At 44.2% G+C, this 24,040-nt stretch overlaps 1 protein-coding gene across 1 annotated transcript in view; it reads left to right on the top strand.

The window, feature by feature from the left end:
* ROR2 (receptor tyrosine kinase-like orphan receptor 2) overlaps positions 1 to 24,040 on the top strand; it is an 83,278-nt gene that overhangs the window by 8,484 nt on the left and 50,754 nt on the right. Inside the window, 2 exon segments of the mRNA XM_015421525.1 lie at positions 20,790 to 21,077; positions 22,780 to 22,810. Coding sequence (XP_015277011.1) covers positions 20,790 to 21,077; positions 22,780 to 22,810 — 319 coding nt within the window.

Raw genomic sequence — 24,040 nt, 5'->3', positions numbered from 1 at the left:
TGCTGAACCATAAGAGAGAGGGCAGGCCTAAGAAAAGGTTTTCAGTCCTTTTGGAACTCCCAACCGAATTCTGGCATTAGACCTTACTGGCCTAAAGGCAAATGACAATACTCCAAGCCTTCAACCTCTCCTAGCAAGTCTTCCTCCAGTGCTGGACAAGAAGGAAAGAAATCCTCAGTCTGATGCCAAACAGTCAGCAATCACCAACAATATCAGGGGCTATCTGCTATGCTTTGCATACATTTGTGAATGCTCCAAGACCAGTGGGTGCTGGGCACAATCTGCAAGGGCTACTCCATGGAACTCAAATTTCTGCCTCCTGACAAACTCATTCAGGTCTACAGGTATCACCATTCAATCAAACACCATCTCATTCTCCAGGTGATAAACCATCTCCTCTGTATAGGAGCTATATAGAGCCAGTACCAAGAGGACATCTGGGTTCTATTCCATTCTTTAATTGATTCTCAAGAAACACAGAGATGTGAGGGCAGTCCTCAACCTGCAATGGTTGAACAAATGGATCAAAGACAGAAAGTTTCGGACAAAGACCTTCAATTCAATAATGGCAGCTATCTACAAAGGAGACTTCCTTACTTTGGTAGAACTATTGGATGCTTACCTCCACATCCAGTTCCTCCACGGTCATTGGCGCTTCTTGCACTTTGGCTACTTTGGCCTCTATTTCCAATACTGGGCCCTCATTTCAGGCTGAATTTGGCACCCCAAGTATTCACCAAAGTCCTGGTTTCCCTGGTGACATGTCTGCATACATGGGAATCTCAGACTTCCTTTAACTGGGCAACATCCACATCAGGTCCCCCTCCTTTCCCCATACCTTCATATTCATGGCTTTGTGGCCAATGGGGAGAAGAGCTGCTTCCTTCCAGTGCACCAGATCTTTCACTTAGAAATGGTGCTGGAAACTTCCCTGGACATGGTCTTCCTGTTCAAGGAGAGCCAACACAAGATGAGGGTGCTAATATAGGAAGTGGAAATGAAATCTGAAAAGGTGGTACATGTGGCCAGGACAGAAATGTGGTGGCTGACTGGTTAAGTTGAAGAAAGCTAGACCAGTTAGAGTGGAAGCTGAACCCAGAGGTGTTTTTATTCAGTGGGAGAAAAAAAGGGGCAAGGTTTCTCCTTCCATCTTCATAAGAGGTTTTTTAGAGAAGCGTCTTTTCTGAATTCACCAGTAATCCACAGGTTTTCCATATGGAACTTGAACATAGTCCTACAGGCACTTTCCAAGGGTCCCTTCTGTTGGAAAATTAGGTAAAAATACTTAAATATTCAGAGTTTGCAATGGAGAGGAGGCATTTTCTTTCTGTGTAAAAATCTTTATTTCTAAAGGGAAGGGTGCACAGGAAAATCTACAAAACAACAAACACTTAAAGACTACATGCTTGCAACAATAGACACACAGATAGTAATGGAGATTCTTCCTTTGTTCTTGACCCCTAGAAGGAAATCACCTGAATGCATTAACCAAAGATTGTAAGTAAATAGGCCTCAATTTCCCAGGCTTTCTTTCCATTGGCTTTCTGCCAGGTTCCCTTCCAGGTCAGTCTAAACAACAGCACAGAAGGTAAGCACATTAACCCTATAATGACTGACTTTAGACCTTGCAACACACATATTTTCAACACCTTCAAGCTCATGTAGGCTTACCAAGTACTTACCGAGAATCGGCGGGGGACACATACTTCTTCTCAGGACCATTCCCACGTGGAAAACAGACGCGCTGCACCATGCCATCGCTAGGAAGTGACGCCGGGCAACGCTCTGGCAATGGGGCTGGAAACTCGATAGTACCATCAAGTTTCCAGCCCCATTGCCAGAGTGTCGCCCGGCGTCACTTCCTGGTGACAGCATGGTGCAGCGTGGGTGTGTTACAGGGAGGAATGTTCCGACCGGGGACCATGTGTCCCCTGCCGATTTGCGGTAGGTACTTGGTAACTCTAAGCTCATGGCCTCGTGTCTCCTGAAGGAACTTACCTTCAAAAAGGTATTCTTAGTGGGCATTATCTCCAGTCCAAGGATCTCTAAGTTTCATGCTATTTCCATGCATAAGGATGTTTGTGTCTTCCACAGTGACAAAGTGATGTTAAGGATGGACCATGTGAATTCAGGTTTCCACAGGTCTCAGGAAATCATTTTACTATCCTTCACTCCTAATCTTAAACATTCGCAGGAAAGAAAGTGCCATTGCCTGGACATTAAGCGGGCCCTGAGTTATTACATAGATAGAACCAAGGCCATAAGAAAATCTGATTCTCTTTTCTCAGGAGGCCTTCCATGGGTGGCAGGGTATCTCTCTCTACTATAGGAAGGTGGATCCTCTTAATCCCCTCCAGACAGTGCCAGCTAAGAGAGGGAATGCCCCCCGCAAGTAGCATGGCTCCTCCCCCCATCATAACCACTGCTGCTGGGCTGCTGCACTCCCCCCAATCCCCTACCATCAATCCTGGAGAGCCCAGTGTGGCTCCAGGCCTCTGCTGCTGGGACACCACACTCCTGCCTCCCACCTCCTGCCACTGATCTTGGAGAGCCCAGCGTGGCTCCAGTCTTCTGCTGCCAGACCCGCAATGACTCCTGAAGTCCCACCACCTTCAAGGCTTCTGCTGCCGGGATGCCATGCTTCTACCTTTTGCCCCAGCCATCGATCTTGGAGAGCCCAGTGTGGCTCCAGGCCTCTGCTGTTGGGCCAAGGTGGCTCTTGAAGTGCCTCTGCCTTCAAGGCTTCTGCTGCCGGGATGCCGTGCTCCTACCTCTCATCGCCGACATCGATCTTGGAGAGCTCAGCATGGCCCAAGGCCTCTACTGCTGGGCCTGTGGAGGCTCCTGAAGCCCTTTCACCCTCAAGGCTTCTGCTGCAGGGATGCCATGCTTCTACCACCCACCTCCGACCATCGATCTTGGAGAGCCCAGTGTGGCTCCAGGCCTCTGCTGCCAGGCCCATGGGACTCAGGTGGGGGTAAGTCCCATCTCCTTCCCCTACTGTCTCGCTGGCAAGGCCCCCGGCCTCTCCTGCAGCTGTTGCTGGGCCCAGCATAGCCCCTGGCCTGCTATAGCTGCCTGGATGCTTTGCCAGTGCCACAGAATGTAAGTAGTAAAGTACTGGGGGGGGGGTTAACCCCCTTGTGCAATTTTATTAACTTTTCAGATTTTTATGCAAATTTAGGTGGTCACCCAAGTTTGCAGAAAAACCTGTTTATTGCAAGTGTGGTGCTGATCCATGGATTTAGATATCCACAGATGAGGGCACACTTGGGAAACAGATATCTAGATACTGTGAAATATCCTTATGCTTTATGCCAGACCACATTCCTTCTGGTAGCTTTTGATGTACATTTGATGTACATTCAGTCATCACTGGGTTGACTAAGCCGGAATGTGCACAAGCTTGGCTTGTTGCCACACATGCCTCTCTCCACCATCCTCATGTGGAAGATTCAGGGTTAGAAATTAGCTTCCATTATGTGTAACTGGAGAATGCAGTTAAGCGAAATAGATTCCTGGATTGTGTTGGATAACTAACTCCACATTAATCCATCTACATCTGTGTGTCATAGGTATGCAGAGCTAATCTCTAACTGGAATTTTTCATACGAGAAAGGAAGAGGAAAGTGAGGCATGTACACAGGCATGACAATAAGCCTGGTTCATACACTTCCCAATTTAATGTTGGCGTAGAGTGATAATGTGAATGTAGCCACCATTATTTACAGTAATCTTTTACTGCCAGTAAAATAATGTAGTAGGAGAAACATACACATTTTGAGGTGTTCTTCACTAAGTTGAACATTAATTCTGAGTGCATTGTGGAACTTCTGTATTTTAACTGACAAATGGGGTGGCTTTCAATGAATCACTGAGACAGCTGGATCAGACACACATTGGGTACCTGCTGTGCTGAATAAGTACTTGATGGGTTTTATATCCAGCTTTCTCTTACATAGTTCATTTAGTATGTAAACAGCTTGTAAAATACAAGCATGCTACATCAGGCTTCTTATTAACAGTAACAACAACCAAAAAAGGCAAAAACTCTTAAAGCCAAGTGGTTGTGTGTTGCCTTGCAGGGATTATTAGCTATATGTAACCTACCTCATGGAACATTTATGAAGTAGGCTGAAAACAGTAAATGTAATGGAGAAGTTAAAACACATGAGGAATGAGACTTCAGAAGTAGCTCTAGAGCAGCCCTGTACAACTGGGTCCCCCCATGCTGAACAAAGCATGCCCACCAAGTGGTTTTACAATCCTGTGCATGTGGTGAAAATAGGAGATTTAATTTCTTCTAGGCTGCCTCATGTGACTCATTGGCTGTCTTTGGCTTGCTGACTTGCAAGTTGTGTATGCCTGCTTTAAAGTTACCAGGTCATCTCTCAGATAGTGACGTGAATTAAAAGAATGCACAAGCACAACATCAGTAGCAGAGCAGTGTCCATGCGCTGCCAAGTTTAGAGAGTGCAACACCTGTGACAGCTAATCAAATGCCACATATTTTTGGTTTTTGCTGCTGGACAGTGAGGGATGTATGTCACTTCAGTATTTCTGTGTTGATGCTCATTCCCACACTCTACATCTAAACCTTGTGCTGAACCTCAGTGCCATTGCTTATTGGTGGTAGCCAGATCAATAGGAAGATGTGCTAGTGTCCACACTTAAGGAGATACATGTCCTATGTCTTTCCCCACCCCAATTTTGAGCCACAATGAAGAAATAAAATGTTGACACAAACCTAGGATGTAGCCATGTAGCTTCTTTTTCCAGGCAGATTCTGGAGATTGCTAAATACCTGATGGACCTGACATGACAGCTGTCATATGCTAATTCAGCTCCATCAACCAAGACCAAAAAACAAAACAAAAAATCAGCCAGGCTTGAAACAAGCATAAAAGAGTGCGATATTCACTGCAAACAATATCTGGATAGGTTCTCCACTGCTACAAAAGATGCATTAGTTATCATAGAAATCCATCTAAGTCTTTTGTGTGTTCAGGCATTTGATTTAAGCTTAATGGCTTGGAGCTCAAGAACTGCATCAGTAGTTTTGCATGCCCAAAATCTTCTTGAACTTGAGATTCTCAAATAGCAGCCTTCTCCATGTCATATGAGAACTCTATTTTGAAACTAAAACTTTCTAAACTAGTCTCTCCTTATAATAATTGTGTTTTGGGGTGGCCTCCGTCTAAGGGGTGGTGAGAAGAAATGCGCTCCCTCAGCCATTGGGCCACCAGCTGCTGCTCAGGACTCCTGGTGTACCATTGGCTGGGGGGGGGGGAGAGGAACAAGCCTAGCCATCTTGGCCCACGCGTGGCTGGAATGGGCAGTGAGCAGCTGGTAGGGAGATGGACGAAGCCGGGTGAATTGGACAGCTGGCCCTTCGCTTGCTCACCTTCCCCCCAAGCCTACTCAGGCCCCCGCTCACCTGCTGCCGCGTCCGGCCGCACAGACACCTCCAGCCACCCCAACCCATCTGAGGGGAGGGAAGGCTGCACCGGGCTTCCCGGGGCCACCACAGCCTGGCCTGGGGACGCTGTGGGCACTTCTTTGGGGACGGCGTTCGGCCTCTGCCAGCCTTCCCTCTGCTGCTCTTGCTGGTCTGGCAGCATGCCCCAGCTGGCCTCAGGGACAGGGGGCGGCAGCCGCACCGCACTTCCCTCACCTGCTGCCACCTGGCCGACAGAGGAGGCGGGCCCTGCTGGGGGGGGGCTGCATCTTGACCAGGCTGTGCTTGGGGACGAGGGCAGGCGGCCGCATTGCACTTCCCTCGCCTGGCGCCACAGGGGCCAGGGAGGCGGCAGGCCCTTACGAGGACTCTCACTAGAGCCCATTGCCTCTTCGTGCAATGGGCCTTTTCCCTAGTTTGTTATATAGCATGAAATGCATTTTTTTTAAAAAAACAGATGATTCCAGGGTGCTTCTGGACATACCCGAACTCATCGGCGCTTCTAAAGTAGCTCTTTGGGTCCTTGCCAGTGAAAGCAACTACAGAATTTAATGGTCAAAATGAGATTTGAGGTAATACAATTCTGTTGCCGTCAACGTTGACTAAATTTGTTGCTACTAGGTTCACATTTGGTCAGAGGTGATCTTTTCCCCAGACATTTTTATAGACACTATTTAATAATGTTTAGCTGATATTCTTATAAATTGAGTATTAGAGCACTTCAATTTGCTATAGCATAGTGATAGCATAGTTTTCTTCTCTGTACTCTAAAGACGTTAATTTCTATTTGAAGAAATCAAGAAAACATTTACTCTTTGCTAATATCCTGGAATACAATCTTGACACATGAGCTATATGTGTAATCATATAGAATGTATACTCAGTAGTAGCTACATGACAACGCAAGCACCCATTTTCTGTATTGCCTTGTTTGGTGGTATACCTCTTCATATCAGCTGGTGGAGAGCAGGGGCAGAAGGGTGCTGTTGCAGCCATCCTACTTGTGGGCTTCCCGGAGGCAGCCAGTCTGTTACCGTGTGAACAGAATGTTGTACTATGTGGGTCTTTGGTCTGATCAATTTGGCTCTTCTTGCATTCTTTTTGAGATAAAACCCATCAGGGGAGCAGAAGGAAGGAGAACTTGAAGAGCAACTCCTTACTTTTTTATGGGAAGAGGAAGACATTTGTGGGGAGGGAGAGAAAAGCCCTTTACAAATATTTTGCAAGAGAAAACACTGTTTAACACTTTGAGAAGGAAAAGAAAAGCACTTTAGGAGGAGGTGAAAGGCTACAGAATTTTTTAAAAAAATCTGCTCTTCAGTGGGGAAAAATGACTGCTTCATCTGAGAAATACAGCACTGCATGCTCGAGCCCTGACCTGGATAGCTCAGGCTAACCCAATTTTATCAGGTCTTGGAAGCTAAGTTGTTCAGTCCTGGGCTAATATTTGGATGGGAGACCTCCAAGGAATACCAGGGTCATGATGTGGAGGCAGGCAATGCCAAACCACCTCTGAACATCTCTTGCCTTGAAAACCCCATGGGGTCGCCATAAGTCAGCTGTGACTTAATAGCACTTTCCACCACCATGATCTATAGACCCAAAGGCTGGATACATGGGTATCTAGTAGAAGGGAGGATCCCCATTCAAAAGCAGAAGTTAATGAAATATTTTATTTGATATATGGAAAATAGGAGGTATACAGTGGAGGGCAGGGGACAAATAAAGTGAATAAATAAACTCTGAGGCCATTCCTAGCTTAAAGGCCTAGAATCCCTGCTCTAGAGGAGAGCCTAAGCCAATTGCTGTTGTGTTATAATTGCTGCTAACATTGTGATCTAACTCAGCTTCTTTTTTGAGTCCAGTAGATCTCATGAGATTGGACATCCATAGATATACTGAAATGAAACAAGTTTTCATCAATATATTCTTAAGCAGGATTTTCTAGTCGTTCAAATCCTGGCTCTATAGGTCCTGGTCAAGTGCACTCATTCCTTTCTCCTGGCATCCCTTCAGTACTAAATTAGTTGTGGGGGGGAGGGGGCTTGGAGACAACTTCTGAAGCACGGCCTATGATCCTCCGCGTACCCACTGGTCTGCTGTCCTCTGTAGTGGGGCAACTGCTCAGTTTGGCGGACTTGCCTGTTCCTGACCTAGCCAGCCCCTCCCACCCTGTTGCTGTCCCAGTTGGCTTTCAGGGTCTTGACTGGCTTTGGGTGGCATTGTGTGTCTCCAGCTGGCCTCAGGCACTTTCACAGTGCTTTTGGAGATTATCAAAGCCTATTGGTTGATGTGGGCCCGGTGGCTGGTTCTACTGAGGCGAACGCGAGGTTGGAGACTGTATGGGCCATTCTGTATGGGCCACTCTGACCCTTTGTCATTCCATCTACCTCTTCTAAGTTCTGAGGACAAGAAACCCATGACCAGACTGAATATCTTGAGTTCCAGGACTGAGCTGAGTGAGACTATGCTAAAGGAAGTTCATTGCACCATCTTATGACAAATAGACTCTTAATTTGCAAACTTTAACCCCCGGTGCCATGGGACTGTTAGTATGTTCCAAGGACAGTTGAAGGAACTAGAGAATCATAAGAGTCTGTGAACTGTTTTGCCTCCCGTTGATCAGGGAACTTAATTTAATTTAACTTGTTAATAGATCCCCACTCTTAGATTTGCCAGTAATTTAGAGGGACTATTAATTGTTATTAGTGATTATTAATTGATTAATTGGATTGATTAGAGGGCCCTTGACCATTACTTAGTCAATTGATTAAATCAATTAGAGGGTTAGTTAGGATTATTTACTGTGGGTTTGTCTGTGTAGGGAGGGTTTAATTAACTGAGGGAGGGCTAGATATTGCTATAAGGACTTAGGTTATGTTGGGGTTGATATAATTTAGATAGGATATTGTGAATTATTATATGTAGTGAAAGGGGCATGGCGGCTGAGCTTCTGGCTGACTGCATCCCTCTCACACTCCTGCTAATCCCACTGAGGAATATCAAAATTGCTCTCAAAAAATAAAACTAATTTAGAAACAAACTTTAATGCTGGGTATGGGAAGGACCATGGGGAAGAAGGGGGCAACCCCCCCTACAGATCCCCTAGGAAGAGTAATACAGACTCGGAAGACCAAGAGACATTTCTGCCAGAGGACATGGCGATGGGAGGAAGCAATTCTGACCCAAGTTACTAGACCATGATTCTGCATGCTTTGACAGAGATAAAAGATGAACTTAAAAATGAAATAAAGATTGTGAGCAGGGATGTCAGACAATTGAAAAAAGAAATTGGCCAGCTCTAAACAAACAATAGAGCTGATAAATAAGAAACTCGATGAACTCACCACAACAATGAGGACAATGGAGAAGAAAGCTGAAGCATACCAGAGTGCGAAGGAAACAGCAGACGAAATGAAGGAGGTAAAGGATTTTGAGGCTTGGGCCAAAAATAAAATCAAGAGAAAGGAAGGCCAAACTCCATGGGATCTCATTAAACTTTTCCTGGGGTCTCATTAAACTTTTCCAAAACAGAAGATTTCGCTGCATCTTTAAATAAATGGCTGTGGCAGATACTTCACTCAGCAGGGGAATCAGAGACTTCCGAAAGAATGATCACCTGTTTAAACGTGTCGAAAAGAGCTTCTGAAGATGCCACACCAGATATCCTGATTGAATTCACAGAAGTACAGATCAAAAATAAACTTTTTAAAATTGCGAGAGAAAAAGAGGGTCTGTGCCTTGAAGACATGATTGTTTTTCTATTTGCTGATGTCCCAGCTGAGATACTTCTCGCGAGAAAGAAGCTTCGAGATACAGCAAAGACACTGAGAGAACATGGAATTCAATACAGATGGCTTGCACTAGGCCACGTAGTGGTCAACGTATATGACAAAACTTTCACAGCACACAATGAGAATACTGGGAAGAAGCTATTGGAAGCAGTGATTAAACAAACAGATGGAGGCGTTTGAAAGGAGATAGTTTGTTTAGGCAAACAGTGTAATAGATCATGTTGAGAGCAATTAAATGAGTATAAGAAGGGAATTTAGAACTATATATTAAGTGGCAACTATTCAGTAATAGTACACAAAGTGATAAACAATATAGAAGTTGAATTGTTATAGCTAGAGGGCATGGTAAGTAGGTGGAGGGTGTGCTCCCCCCCAAGTCCTCCCCCCCCAAGACCCAGCTGAGCTCTGAGCAGGAGGTGAGTGGTTTTTTACTTGCTTTCAGCTGAGAGCTGAGGATTTTGGTGGGACAGTGAAGCTGATGGGCAGGAGGTTCAGGACAGACAGAAGGAAATACTTCTTTACACAGAGAGTGATTAAAATATGGAATCCGCTGCGAGAAGGATGTCGTGATGACCACAGGAATAAACAGCTTTAAAGGGGGAATAGATAGATTCATGGAACTAGGCGAGTAGGATAAGAGAATAAGAAAAAGAAGAGGATACAATCGGGATTTGGATTAAGTTTACTTGTTTGGTTATACAGATGAAATGTAACCTCATTTTTTGTTGTAATAATGAAATATATAAGGGTATGAAATACTTTTATGAAATATGAAATATATAGTCAATAAAATATAATTAAAATTTAAAAATATATTTAGTGCTGCATCTATATAAGTGGTATTGATAAGATCTGGTAGGAGGGCTCTACATGGAGTTGGGGATTCCAGTAATTGGGGAAATGGGAGTTATGGCAGTGGGGCAAGATTTTATAATGGAAAGAGGCAGACATATGGCTATGCTTGGTCCCCTTCCAGTCTTTGCCCCATCCTGAGACATGCTGGTTTGTGGGGCTAGGAAGTTTTACCCTTCTCCGGCATTGATGTTGTGCAATGCCAGGTCCATTAATAATAAGACCATGACCCTGCAAGATTATATTGCAGCTCAGAAGGTGGACCTGGCATGCGTGACCAAGACAAATGGGCGAGGGGAGGGGTGGCAATACTCACTTGAGAGTCTTTCTCCTTCAGGACACTCCCTGCACCAAAAATCTCTGGCATTGATTGTGTGGGCCTGGCCTGGGAGGCTGAAGAGAGTTTGCCTATCTGGCTGGTGTACTGAACACCTAACACTCCAGCAAATACCCTGCCAAGTCTGCTGGAGGCAGTATCAGGCTGGGCCTTGGAGTTCCCCAGACTCTTAGATCTGGGGGACTTCAACGTCCATACTGATGATGCCGCCTCATCACAGGCTGCAGACCTAATGTCATCCATGGCAACACTGGGACTTTCTCAGTTTGTATCAGCTCCCACACACTGAGCGGGCCACACGCTGGACTTGGTTTTTGGGATGGGGATAAATGTGGATCTGGATGATATTGAAGGCGGTCAGACCACTTTGTCCTGAAGCCCCAACTGAGTGTCCCATCCCCCTTTCTCCTGGTTAGGCGGCAAGCTAATTCATGTTTGCTCACGAAGCCAGATGGATCCAATTGGTTTCAGAATGCTCTGCAGGATCCGATTCCCCCTAGCAACTCATTAGATGAGCTAGTAGAGGATTGGCATTGCCAACTCCCTGAAGCCATCGAAAAAATCTCTCCCCAATGCCCACTCCTGTTCCAACCTAGCTTTCTGATATACTAGGAACTACGGAGGATGAAAAGGGAGTTAAGATGGCTAGAGAAAGTGTGGCAGCGTACTTGTGACAAAGCTGCAAGAGTATCTTATAGGACGTTTATCAAAGCCTATGAGATAGAATCATAGAATATTAGCATTGGAAGGGGCATTGCAGGTCATTTAGTCCAACCCCCTGCACTCTGCAGGAGCACAGCCAAAAGATAGCTGAAAGATGCTCATCCTGAAAGATGCTCATCCAGCCTCCGCTTGAAAACTTCCAGCGAAGGAGCATCCACCACCTCCCAAGGTAGTCTGTTCCACTACTCAACCACTCTTACAGTTAGGAAGTTTCTCCTGATATTTCGCCGGTTATCAACTCCCTTGTAATTTCCACTCATTAGATCTAGTCTTGCAATCCAGAGCAAGAGAGAATAAGATCGCATTAGCTTTCTTCACAGTCACATCGCACTGCAGGCTCATGTTTAGTGTTTGCCATGGTTGATTACGATCTTTTGACCCACCACCTCGCCAGCATGGAGATACGAGAGACTGCCTTCAATGGCTTATCTCTTTTCTCCAAGACAGAGGACAGAGAGTGGCACTTGGGCAGAGGGTTTCACCATGTTAGCCACTGGTATTGGCGTCTCCCAAGGAGCGATTCTCTGCCCTATGTTATTTAACATCCACATGCGCCCTCTTGCCCAGCTGGTCTGGAGGTTTGGGCTGGGTTGTCATCAGCACACTGATGACACCGAGCTATATCTGTTGATGGATGGCCACCGAGATACCTCCCCAGAGGTTCTGGCTAGGACACTGGAGGCCGTGGCTGATTGGCTGAAACAGAATCAACTGAAATTAAATCCATCTAAGATGGAGGTCCTGTGCCTGAGCTGGGGGTGGGTGGGACCAGGGATCTGGCTCCCCACCTTTGATGAGGCGCTGCTAGCGCCAGTGTCAATGCTGAGGAGTCTGGGTGTGACAATGGATGCCTCAGTTTCAGTGGAGGCCCAGGTCATTTGTTGCCAGATCAGCCTTTTACCATTGGCAGGTCAGGCAATTAGCCCCCATCTCTTTCCCGTGACTTAGCCAAAGTGATCCATGCATTGGTCACCTCCAGGCTGGACAACTGTAACTCGCTGTATGCAGGGTTACCCTTGAGACTGATTCGGACACTCTGGCTGGCAGCTGCACATGTCCTTACTAGGACCTCAGGACAAGCACATAGACCTCCTGTGCTCTGCTAGCTGCATTGGCTTCCAGTTGAGTACCAGATCAAGTTCAAGATTCTGGTATTAACCTTTAAAGCCCTGTGCAGTCTGGGACCATCTTATCTGCAGGACTGTCTCAACCGCTATGTCCCCCAAAGAACTTTGTGTTCTTCAGATCCCTGGCCCAAGGGATGTCCACTGGTGATCCCCAGCCGGAGGGATGTCTGCTTAGCCTCGACCAGAGGCTCTGGCTCCAGTCTGGTGGAACAGTCTCCCAATTGAGATCAGGGCCCTGTGGGATTTATAAACATTTGTGGAGGCCCAGGTCATGATTGTTGCCAGATCAGCCTTTTACCATTGGCAGGTCAGGCAATTGGCCCCCATCTCTCCCCCTTGACCTAGCCAAAGTGATCCATGCATTGTATGCATTGGTCACCTCCAGGCTGGACAACTGTAACTCGCTGTATGCAGGGTTACCCTTGAGACTGATTCGGACACTCTGGCTGGTTCAAAATGCAGCTGCACATGTCCTTACTGGGACCTCAGGACAAGCACATAGACCTCCTGTGCTCTGCTAGCTGCATTGGCTTCCAGTTGAGTACCAGATCAAGTTCAAGATTCTGGTATTAACCTTTAAAGCCCTGTGCAGTCTGGGACCATCTTATCTGCAGGACTGTCTCAACTGCTATGTCCCCCAAAGAACTCTGTGTTCTTCAGATCCCTGGCTCAAGGGATGTCCACTGGTGATTCCCAGCCGGAGGGATGTCTGCTTAGCCTCGACCAGAGGCTCTGGCTCCGGTCTGGTCGAACAGTCTCCCAATTGAGATCAGGGCCCTGTGGGATTTATAAACATTTGTCAGGGTCTGTAAAACAGAGCTGTTCCTCCAGGCCTTTGGTTGAGGCGGCAGACACCATATTAAATTAACCCTCCCCCCCACCTATTCTATTCACCTGTGCCACTCACAAGGTACTTTTTATGTACTGAGCAGAGGGAATTTCAGTATATATGAGCACACATACAAGGGTCAAAACTTTCTGAGAGCACTTTAAGTGTATTATCGCCATTTTGTGATTTGTATATGGATGTAAATTTTAATCTCTTATTATATTACGTTTAAATCTTTTAAATCAGGAGTATCACACTCATTTGTTGTGAGAGCCAGACATAAATGAGACCTCTGAGACCTTGTTGGACTGGGCCATGTTTGTCATAAAACGTAATGCCAGGTAGCGGAGATATAAACGTTATAAAGCTCACAAACACAATTAAAGATTTTTTTTAACTTTAAATAAAATATGCTTAAAACACTCTCACAATATTTTGTTTATTTAACAGTCTTTGGTAATTGACAGCTCTTTCTCTGAATTATTACATTAAAATATCTGTGCTCTGGCAATCTTGAATATGCTGTTCAGGTGTGTATCTGTGAGCTGGAAAACTACTTTTGATTTATTGACATTCATTACAGAAATTTCATGTTGAGTGTTCTGAGCCTAGGATCCAGGGAAAAAACATGAAATGGCTGGGCATTTCGAGGTTTTGTAAATAAATTGCTTTGTGTGCTGGTCAAGAACATGAGAAAGCATCCTGACAGCTGGAGGGCTATGTGTTTGTTTACAAAACTATAGTCTTCCCCAGAGAAATAACTACAACTCCTATGAGGCAATGTAAGAATAGAGAGACAGCAATGTATAGTCAGTGTCAGCTTGCTGTCTGGGAAGTCTAGGTTCAAAATCTACCAAGGAAGTGTGCTCGGTGAACTTTGTCTGGACACACACTCTTAGCCTAATCTACCTCACTGGCTTATTGTTATTCCTCATCTAAATAGTTCACATTGCTTTTCTGCTGAGAAAGACTGGATCATGAAGGCATGAATACTGTGAAAAAGAGGAGGGGGACAAGTGTTCTCTCTAAGCTGAGTTAGTGTGAGCAAGCTAACAGTTTTTTTAGCCTCCAGCTCACACAGTTTTGTCTTCGTGCAGGAAGGATGGCTCCAGAGCAAACTAATTTATGCATTGAGGGGGACCCAGTTGCACCCAGGAGACCTGGCATAACGAGCCCAACAAAACACTGTAGCAAGGCACACAAAAGCTCATACCTTGATAAAACTTTGTTGGTCTTAAAGGTGCTTTGTATTTCTCCCATGCAATTGAGGCAGCTGAGCAAAGCAAGGCAGGAGGAAGGGGAGGATCATCAGCCAATATCTCCTGTGCAATTGAATCAGCCTGGCCAGGAAGCAAGCTCTGGCTCATTCCCTCCCACCCCCTGGGAGGAGGAGGTGGAGATGCCTCAGCCATTGTAGGAAACAGAAGCTTGCCTGTCTCTTCTGTGTGACTGAGAACATCTGGTAAAGCAAGCTGCACCGCAGCAGGAGAACTGAGAAAGAAGGAAATAGCCAGTTCCTTGCAGGCTGGATAGGGGCCTTCCGAGGGCCTGATCTGGCCTATGGGCCGCATGTTTGAAACCCTTGTTTTAAATTGTGATATTTATGTGTTTTGAGTCACCCAGAACCCACTTGCAGGGTAGGATGGGATACCAATAAAATAAAATTGATATTAAATATTAACTAGTAATTGAAACTGTATTATTATTTAAGACAGGTTTTTTTTTTCTAATATTCAACTAGAGTATCTGAATTGAAAATATGTACTAGGAAAAAGGCCCGCTGTGGAAATAAATACAATGGCATCTAGAAAGAGGATCTGGGCAGGTGCCCCGGCCTTGGACACTTAGTGTTAATTTGCTGTGGCGACCTCACTAGGGTAGGGGCCACCTCAGCAGCATATAAGGATACAGAGCCCACCATTTTCTCCAGGGGAACTGATCTCTGCCATCTGGAGAGCAGTTGTAATTTTGAGTGATCTCCAGCCCTCACCTGGAGATTGGCAATGATGGTTACCAGAAGGGAATGGTTGGTTTGGAGGGGTGGAGTCTATGGCTTTGTGCCTGTCCGAGGTCCCATGCCTCCTGAAACTTCACACTCTCCAGGCTCCATCCCTCACATCTCCAGGAATTTCCCACCTGGGGTTGGCAACCTTATCTCCTTCCCAGCCAATCATCAACCTACCTTTATTTCCCCCTCACTCTTCAGCTTTCCACCCCCCACACACCTGCAGCATCTCCCATGCTCTGAAACCCTGACTGCTATGTCACATTGGCTGTCATACGGGGGCCACCTCAGCAGTATATAAGGATTCAGAGCCCATCATTTTCTCCAGGGGAACTGATCTCTGCCATCTGGAAAGCAGTTGTAATTCTGAGTGATCTCCAGCCCTCACCTGGAGATTGGACACATTTTACCTCAGAACAGCAAACTGTTTAGAATGTTAGAGGCAAAAGCCAATCAAGTTGCATATGCAAACGACCTCTGTGTTCCGAGGCAAAGGCCAATGAGGTTGCATATGCAAATAACCTCTGTGTTCTTACTGGCTATAGGGGGGAGGGGAACAGCAAACTGTTTAGAATGTTGGAGGTGAGACTCAAGCAATGCAGCCAGTGGATAGGGACAGATTCTGAGTGACACACCAGGGCACCAACCAATTCCAGAGCATGTGGAATGTTCTAGAGAAGTGCCACCACCATTCGGCTTTTATGTATAAGGGAGATAAGGATTGTGTTAGGGGGGAGTCCATTAAACAGGAAATTCCTTAAATCCCTGGGAGGCAATTTGCACCCTGAAACTTGTAATTGTAGATCTCCCAAAATAGCAGAAAATGTTAATGTGTTGTTTGTCGAAAGGTTCTATGTCTTCAGTGTTGTATTGTTAATTTACAGATGCTTTTTAGAGGGTTGAATATATCATAAATATCATTCGCATTTCACTAGCAAGTAGATTTGAGTGCTTTGCATTTAAACATATGTTCTGCTCTCTGCCTTGCTTTCCACTTACTCTGTGTCTGTGAAAAGAATGGTACAGAATTTAGATCTATTATGTGTGCATTAAAATAGTGTCTTGTTGAATGGTATACCATGCTGTACATTTCAGACTGTTGTAACTCAAAACAGATGTATTAGTATACTCTTATAGTGACACATGTAAGCACAAAAACATTTTAAACCTCATTAATTAGTTTCAGCTGAACAATATCAACACAATTGTAAATGTCATCTATTCCAAGTATTAATAAAGCCTTGGGACTCAATTATTCAAATATGAAACATTTTTAAAAATTCTTAATGTATCATTCATACTTTTTCTCCAGAAAAAGTGATTATTAAAGAATTCATTGCAGGGAAATGACCTTAATTCAAAGTCTATTGACATCTGCAGAAACCCCCTTTGATACCAGGGGCTTTGGGTACAATGTCTGAAAATAATCGAATTCATAGAAATGTCATTTCCAGAACATATATCTCTTACTGACATAAATGTTCATAGTTAATTATGAATATTATAACCAATTCTGAAGTTCCCGAAAACTTATACGTTTGACTTATATGAACCTAACATATTTTCTAGCATAGGATTTAGGTTGTCTTGTTAATGACACTTTCACAAATGAAAATAGGACTGTGCCTCTAACACCTCTATTAAAAAACACTGTGCAAGCACCACCCACTTAAAAAAAATCACTTTTGCCTACTATGGTTGTCAGCCTCCAGGTGGTGGCTGGAGACCTACTATTACAACTGATCTCCAGACGATGGTCATCCGGATAAAATGGCCGCTTTAGAGTGCGGATTCTATGACATTGAAGTCCCTCCCCTCCCCACCCCAAACCCCACCCTCCTCAAGCTCCACCTCCCAAATTTATACATATTTCCCAACCTGGATCTGGGATTCCTAGTGCCTGCCCCACCCTCTATACTGCAACACATTGTTAAAGCCCCTCCACAACTGCCTGTGATATGCTGTACATTTACTCAACAATGGCTTGGCCCACACCAGTTTAAATGCATGGTATTTGGTATTTTGGTTAAAAATATGTATTGCTGTTGTTGTTCAGTCGCACAGTTGAGTCCGACTCTTCGCGACCCCATGGACCACATCACGCCATCCTCCAGAGTATGCTTAAGTTCATGTTTGTTGCATCAATAACACTGTCTAACCATCTCATCCTTTGTTGTCCCCTTCTTTTTTGACCTTCAATCTTTCCCAGCATCAGGGTCTTCTCCAGTGAGTGTGCCCTTCTCATTTGGTGGCAAAAGTATTTGAGCTTCAGCTTCAGTATCTGGCCTTCCAGGGAACAGTTAGGGTTGATTTCTTTTAGGACTAACTGATTTGATCTCCTTGTAGTCCAAGGGACTCTCAAGAGTCTTCTCCAGCACCATAGTTCAAAAGAATCTATTCTTCGGCACTCGGCCTTTCTTATAGTCCAACTCTCGCAGCCATACATTACTAATACCATTGCTTTTACCATACAGACTTTTTTTGTTAGGAAAACATAATTATCCTATAATCTGTTGGGATTGATCTGCCATTTTTACCTTTCTTGTGCAGTCATTAAAAAGCACTGGTGAGGTTTTGTGTGAAATTTGGTGTGAGGTAGCAGCAGGAAGGGGGGATTTGGCAGAAATTTCCCTCCCATGCTCCTGTATGTGTAATATATGCTAATTGCCATCTAGTGGCTGAGTGGAGTTGCAAATACTTTGCGCTGAGCAGTCAGATTTGGCATGCTTCTGAGAAAGGTAAGTTTAGTTGAGGCCTGATTTCAAGACAGATGCCTGGCTAAGGCTTTGTGTGCTGCATAAAGCGTGTTTATATCTTTGACCTGCTGGTGCAAACTCCAAACTTTACAGGATGAACACAGTAATGTCTCCAAATGAAGCAAAAATCCACACAAGTCTGCTTATCTCTTGGAAAGCTTATTACCCTCCCCCAGTCTTGCTGGTCTCTGAGGTGCTATTAGACTCAAGTCTAGCTATTAATAAGGGAGTGTCCATAGTAACATTTGGGAACCACTGGAGCAAAAGGCTAAAGTGGATTCAATGTATGCTTGAATTTAATGTCTGCACTAACATCTGGGCATTCATGTATGGTTCATATTGGGCTGCTTTGAAAAGTAGCTGGCTTCCCTTATACTGCTTTAAAAACTTGTGTGCATCACAAGAATCTGAAGCTAGTAGTTGTTGGGTCCTTTAATCACTTGTTTCTCTTATTGGCCTCATTCCCTGTCGCTCATGGCCGTTTTGGTTTGCAGAAAGTGATGCACATTATTATATGTGCCTGTTATCACCTGATTTATGCTGCAGCTTGAGGGGACTGTTCAAGCATCACCAGGAACTTTTCAGCAAACTCAACAATCCAAAATGTATGCGAGTGGAGGATCAAGAAAATGCATACCACATTTTGGAACATGGAAAGAAGCAGATAACAATAGGCAGAAGCAAGCCAAAACAAACTGAAATTACCCACAGTGCCAATGTGTTCCTAATTCTGAGCCTTTTTGGCCTGGAGATGGGAGAGCGAGCTCTTCGGTCTGGGATCAGGCTTTGCCCTTATTGGAAGCGGAGGAGCTCACTGCTGCTACAACGTTTAAAATATTAATGCTAAAACCATTGTTTGCACTTTCTAGAATTCTATTAAGCTTTCCAACAGAAGTATCTATGGCAGCAAAAAAAGAAAAACCATTGCAAATTAATTCCAGCTGGGGATATCTTAGGAAAATGTTTTTAGTTGATATCTTTGCTATCCACATCTGTAAACGCCATAAATAGTGTCAGAGCATTTAGTTATACTGTCTCTGATGATGCTTATGACAGTTTTTCATTTCAGTTTGAACACATATGGTGTGACGTCACTCTTTAGCTTGACTAAGAGCTGAAACTGAACAAGCCCCTCCCATGGCTGCCTGTGTTATAGTGCTTTGACTTCTTGGCCTAATGGATTACAGAAATCAGGATCCCTTTGTGGATATAAAAAACAAATGAATTTACCAAATGGAATAAAAAATATTACCATTATGGACACGGCATGTTACAACCAGAACTTTAGTGCAGTACAAGAACTAAAGTTCTGGTTGTAACATGATTGTGTTAAGTACTCTGTTCTGTACTTCGGACAATCCATTGGGAACAGAGCCAGCAACAAAGCAATCTTTTTTATAACACCACATTCTGTATTTTAGTTAATTGTGTGGGCTAATCTCTTAGGATTGATTTGGGATTGGATCCAGACTAGATTTGCAATGTTCACTGATTCCTCCTTCCTTCTGAATCCCACCCACCCCCCATTGTTCTTCAGGGTCCCCTGTCCCCTGAGAGCAACATTTCATGGAGATCGGTGCAGGGGAGAAGTATGAACATGACACTTTTAAATTTGTAGTTCTTTAATTCTCTCAGTATTGCTTGTTTTTCTTTGGCAAACTTAATGATGCCTTAACAAATAAGAGGTAGAGAAGGTAAACCAGAACTTTCCCTTAAGAACATATTTTGAGCAAAAGGACCTGAATCAAAATTACTCACAATTCCTGTCACTGAAATTGTCAAACCTTGCTATGCTATGCTTGCTTCGGTGACCATAATGGCTGGGGGGAGGGTATTCCTGAGGGTGGGGGTGAGTGTGTGCAGGTGTGAATGTGACCTTTGCTTTTAGACCATGTAACTTTTCCACAAGACAGTCCCTTCTCCTCCCCTCTTGCTTTCCCAGGAGAATTGGCCTTGAAAACATTCCTATACCAGCTTGGACTCTAGATTACTGGGACATATATCTTCCCTGGTTGGTATGGCAACTAGGCGATGAGTGGATGTGACGTATGCTTGTGGGCTGGATGAGACCTGTTTGATTTTCTATAATATGATTGTAGCTGCCAAAAGACTTCAGTTCTAACATGGTGACTTTTGGATCTTGCATATGCTCTAATAAACTAATCACTGCCAAAACAAGAGTTATTGAGCAGGGCTATTTTTGGGCAGGAGCGCAGAGGAATGGAGTTCCAGCTGGCTTCAGAGTTGGTCACGCCCACTACTGCCAAAAGCTCTGCGTGCCTGGCTACAGAGGGAAGGCCTGGAGAGCAACACCCCCCTGGCGACTCCGAGGCAGGCGGGCCAGGGAGGGCCCTGGAAGGATCAGGGAGGCATTTAAATGCCTCCCCTTGCCTTTCCCGGCCTGTCCAAGGGCCGGCTTGTCCCGGGATGCCTCCCCTTGCCTTTCCCGGCCTGTCCAAGGGCCGGCTTGCCCAGGCACCCCGCAGCCACGGGGCACCTGGGCATGCGGATGTGGCCTAATATGCTAATGAGCTGCACTGTCATTGGTGTGGCCTAATGTGCTAATGAGTTTCTGGTGTTGGGTGTGGCCTATTATGCCAATGAGTTCCTGCTGGGCTTTTTCTACAAACTGGACCGGGGTCTGACAGAAACATTGTCACAGTCCAATAAAAATACACTTTCGTTGTGAGGAATTCTTATCAAATGACATCAAATAAAAATACAGCTCAAGAGTACAGAATTACTCAAGAGTACAGGACTACTGTTGATACTAACCTGGCACCTGAAGAACTGTGTACATGCACAGAGTAGTCTAACTAAAAAACTGAAGCGGCTCATAAATAAGTATACATAGGCAGTTAAGTATTCTAGCTCACCTTTGATCTTTTCTGACCCTTTACCTTTTTAGGTTACTTTTTGACCTTTTTGGAACCAGTAAACAATATCACCATAGTCCAGGGCCAGACAGCGATCCTTCACTGTAAAGTAGCAGGACATCCATCGCCCAATGTCAGATGGTTGAAAAACGATGCACCAGTGGTTCAAGAACCAAGAAGGATCATCATAAGGAAAACAGAGTATGGCTCCCGATTAAGAATCCAAGATCTTGACACAACTGACACTGGCTACTATCAATGTGTGGCCACTAATGGGATGAAGACAATAACTGCAACAGGAGTTCTCTTTGTAAGGCTGGGTGAGTCCCTTTGTTTTAAAACATGGCTTTTATAAGTAGCTTTGCTGCTTTATAGACTCACAGCTAGTTTTCACAATAGCAAAATGAGAAATTAATTCACTGGGTTTTTTCTTTTAGAAAATAAATTGCAGCATGAAAGAAAATCAGTCAAGTCATTGCCTAAGGCCTCCTCCTCAGCACAAAATGTCTGGGTTGAACCTGATACCATTTACTAGTAATAAAAGAAAGTAGATACAGATGGAATGGTCTGTAAATATGGAGTTCAGAGAACAGAATAAATGTGAAATAAGCCATAGCTGAAAGTACAGAAAGGCAAACTTTCATTACTTCACATTTCACAGTACCACTCATTCTGGTCTTGCTGCACAGGGAATAAGCAGCAACTTTCCATATGGTATTTATAGCTTGAGTCCCTATCTTTGTAAGGTTACACATGGTATCTGCAGTTGCAGGAACCTGATATCTGCCCAAAATCAAGACACAACTATTCTGATGTTGTAAGCCTTTTTGAGCTCCTAATGGGGGGAAAAGTGGAGTACAAATATCCAGACAAAATAGAGGTATTCTCTATAGGAAGCATTTGTTGCTTTATTCCAGAAGATTAGATGCTTGTACTTTAAAATTTAATGTAAGGAAGATGAAGCAATGGGAAGAAGAGATAATGTAGTAAAGTCCAGGTGCACATACTTCTGCCTAGATTCAGTAAGAGTAGGGGACTAAGAGGTAGTATTATGAGAACAGTGGAGAACATTGGTATGTTTGAGTACATTGGGGAAGGAGCCACAGAAATGGCACAAGTTGATTACATGGTGGCAGGGAGATTGCCATCTGAATGCAGGAGGTTATATGGGCAAGGAGAGGTCGGCTACAACAATATTAAATACATATTGGGCCCCTCCATTGAAATGGGCAGAGAATCATTTGCATACATTGGTACACTGGAACTGTAAGTGGTATCTGGTTCAAAATATTAAACGACACAGTCAATCTTATACTTTGTAATTGATCAACTTTTGAATTCCTGAGTTGTCACTTAACCCCAAATGGTATTAAACTTTATGCTGCCCATTCTATACATATCTGATTTTATTATAATTAATATTGCCACTGTGTGTAAAATATTCAGTACATCACAGGACATTTGTTTGTAACAAAAGGCCACACAACAGTGAACATTACTAAAAATTTTGATGTGTCTATTTTTATATGGTTCCGAAAGAGGTTGGTTATGAAGTTAAAGTAGCACTATCAGTTGAAGAGCTAGGTCTGAGTCATATCTGACAAAGGAGGCTTAACTCTTGACAGCTTACACTTACCTCACATGGTGTCTGGTGTGGGGAGAGGGAGGGAGGAGATTGTAAGCCTCTCCAAGTGAAGGACGAGGCATAAATCCAATCTCCTCCTCCTCCTCCTCTTCCTCTTCTTCTTCTTTTCTTCTTGTCCTACTTGATTGTAAGGTGCTGGACTCAAATCTTGCTCTTCCGCTGCAGACCAACACAGCTACCACCTGAAACTATGAATTGAAATATGAGTTGCATTTGTTTTAGCAGACAAAGTATTGATTTATGTTTTTGAAAATAACGTGATGTAGTGCAGGAAAAACAAAGTATTTGTTTGACATAGCACAAGTGTACTTCTAAAATATTTTAATATATTTTATTCAAGAGGCAAAAGTGTTAATTTATTGTTTTTATGTTTGTAGGTCCAACACACAGCCCAAATCACAATTTTCAGTAAGTACTAGTTAACAGTCATTTCTTGAATGTCTAAGGGTTTGTGGATTTTTGGAGGGTTTTCCCCCCCTGCAAAATATTGGGTAATAGAATAATTAAAATATGCCTGAAATAACTTCATGTCTTTGCCAACCATTTAGTTTTACTGAAAACATTCACTTTCAGGATGATTGCAGGTCTTGTTTTGTGTGGTGCTTGTATTGTGTGTGTTTGACAAAATGTTTGTGCAGTTTTTCCTCTTGTATGCTTTATGTTTTAGAAAGACAATACAGCTTCACATTATGATGGTTATGCTTGTGTTCATTGTCAGATTGTGTGTGTTCTCAGTATATTTCTGAGCAACAGCAGTTATAAGCAGATCTTCAACTTTATTTCTGTACAGAAGCCCTTACATAATTTGTATAGAAGTCTTAGAAGTGACATCTGTAGCATGGATCATATGATAAACTGAGCACTTTTAGAAGCAAAAAGATTGTTTGATGTGAGCATAATTTCATTTATTGAAATGGCTTGAAGCACAGCTAGAACAGTGTTTTAGATATAACTTCTTTTTCTCAAATTTCACTGAGGCTCTGCGAAAGCACATATTGAGAAGAATTATTGTGAATGTTGAAAGAGAATATATTGTACAAAATCTGTGAATATAAATAAATATCTGGATTGTCTACTGTTCAGTTTTTGTCTAAAGGTTGACTCTTGTGAGTTCCTGAATATAATGTAGTATATGAATAGATGTATGCAGAGCTTTGAGAATATAGGCTGTTGGGTGGACCCAGAGGTCATTTCGGGGGGGAACACAGTTCCCCCGGATGAGGTGCAGGGGGGCGGGACACATGACGAAGCCCCGCCCCCTGCTTCCGGCCGCCCCGCTTCCAGCCCTCATTCAGCCAGGAGGAGGCAGGAGAAGAGGGAGGGTAAGTTGCTTCCCCCCCGCCTCTCCCCACCCCTGCCTGCCTGGGGCCAGGGAGGGCCTTGGCGGGGCTTCCTCGCACTCCTGCTGGCCTTGCAGGTCCACCGCCGGGCCCCTGATGTCAGGGGGTGTGGCATATGCTAATGAGTTATGCTAATGAGTTCCCCTAGCTCTTTTTCTACGAAATGACCCCTGGGTGGACCAATGAAACTACTCAATTTGCATATTGGGAGGAATGTGTGTAGCTAGTGACTGAAGGAAAAAAACATCTGAGTACAGTGTGGAACATGAGGCCTAGTCATTTTTCTCTCCAAGGACTG

This window comes from Gekko japonicus, unplaced genomic scaffold (assembly GCF_001447785.1).
Source record: "Gekko japonicus isolate JY-2015 unplaced genomic scaffold, Gekko_japonicus_V1.1 scaffold1189, whole genome shotgun sequence".
NCBI classification, from domain to species: domain Eukaryota; kingdom Metazoa; phylum Chordata; class Lepidosauria; order Squamata; family Gekkonidae; genus Gekko; species Gekko japonicus.
Note: the sequence above shows the minus strand (reverse complement) of the source record. Positions and strands in the feature narration are given on the sequence as shown.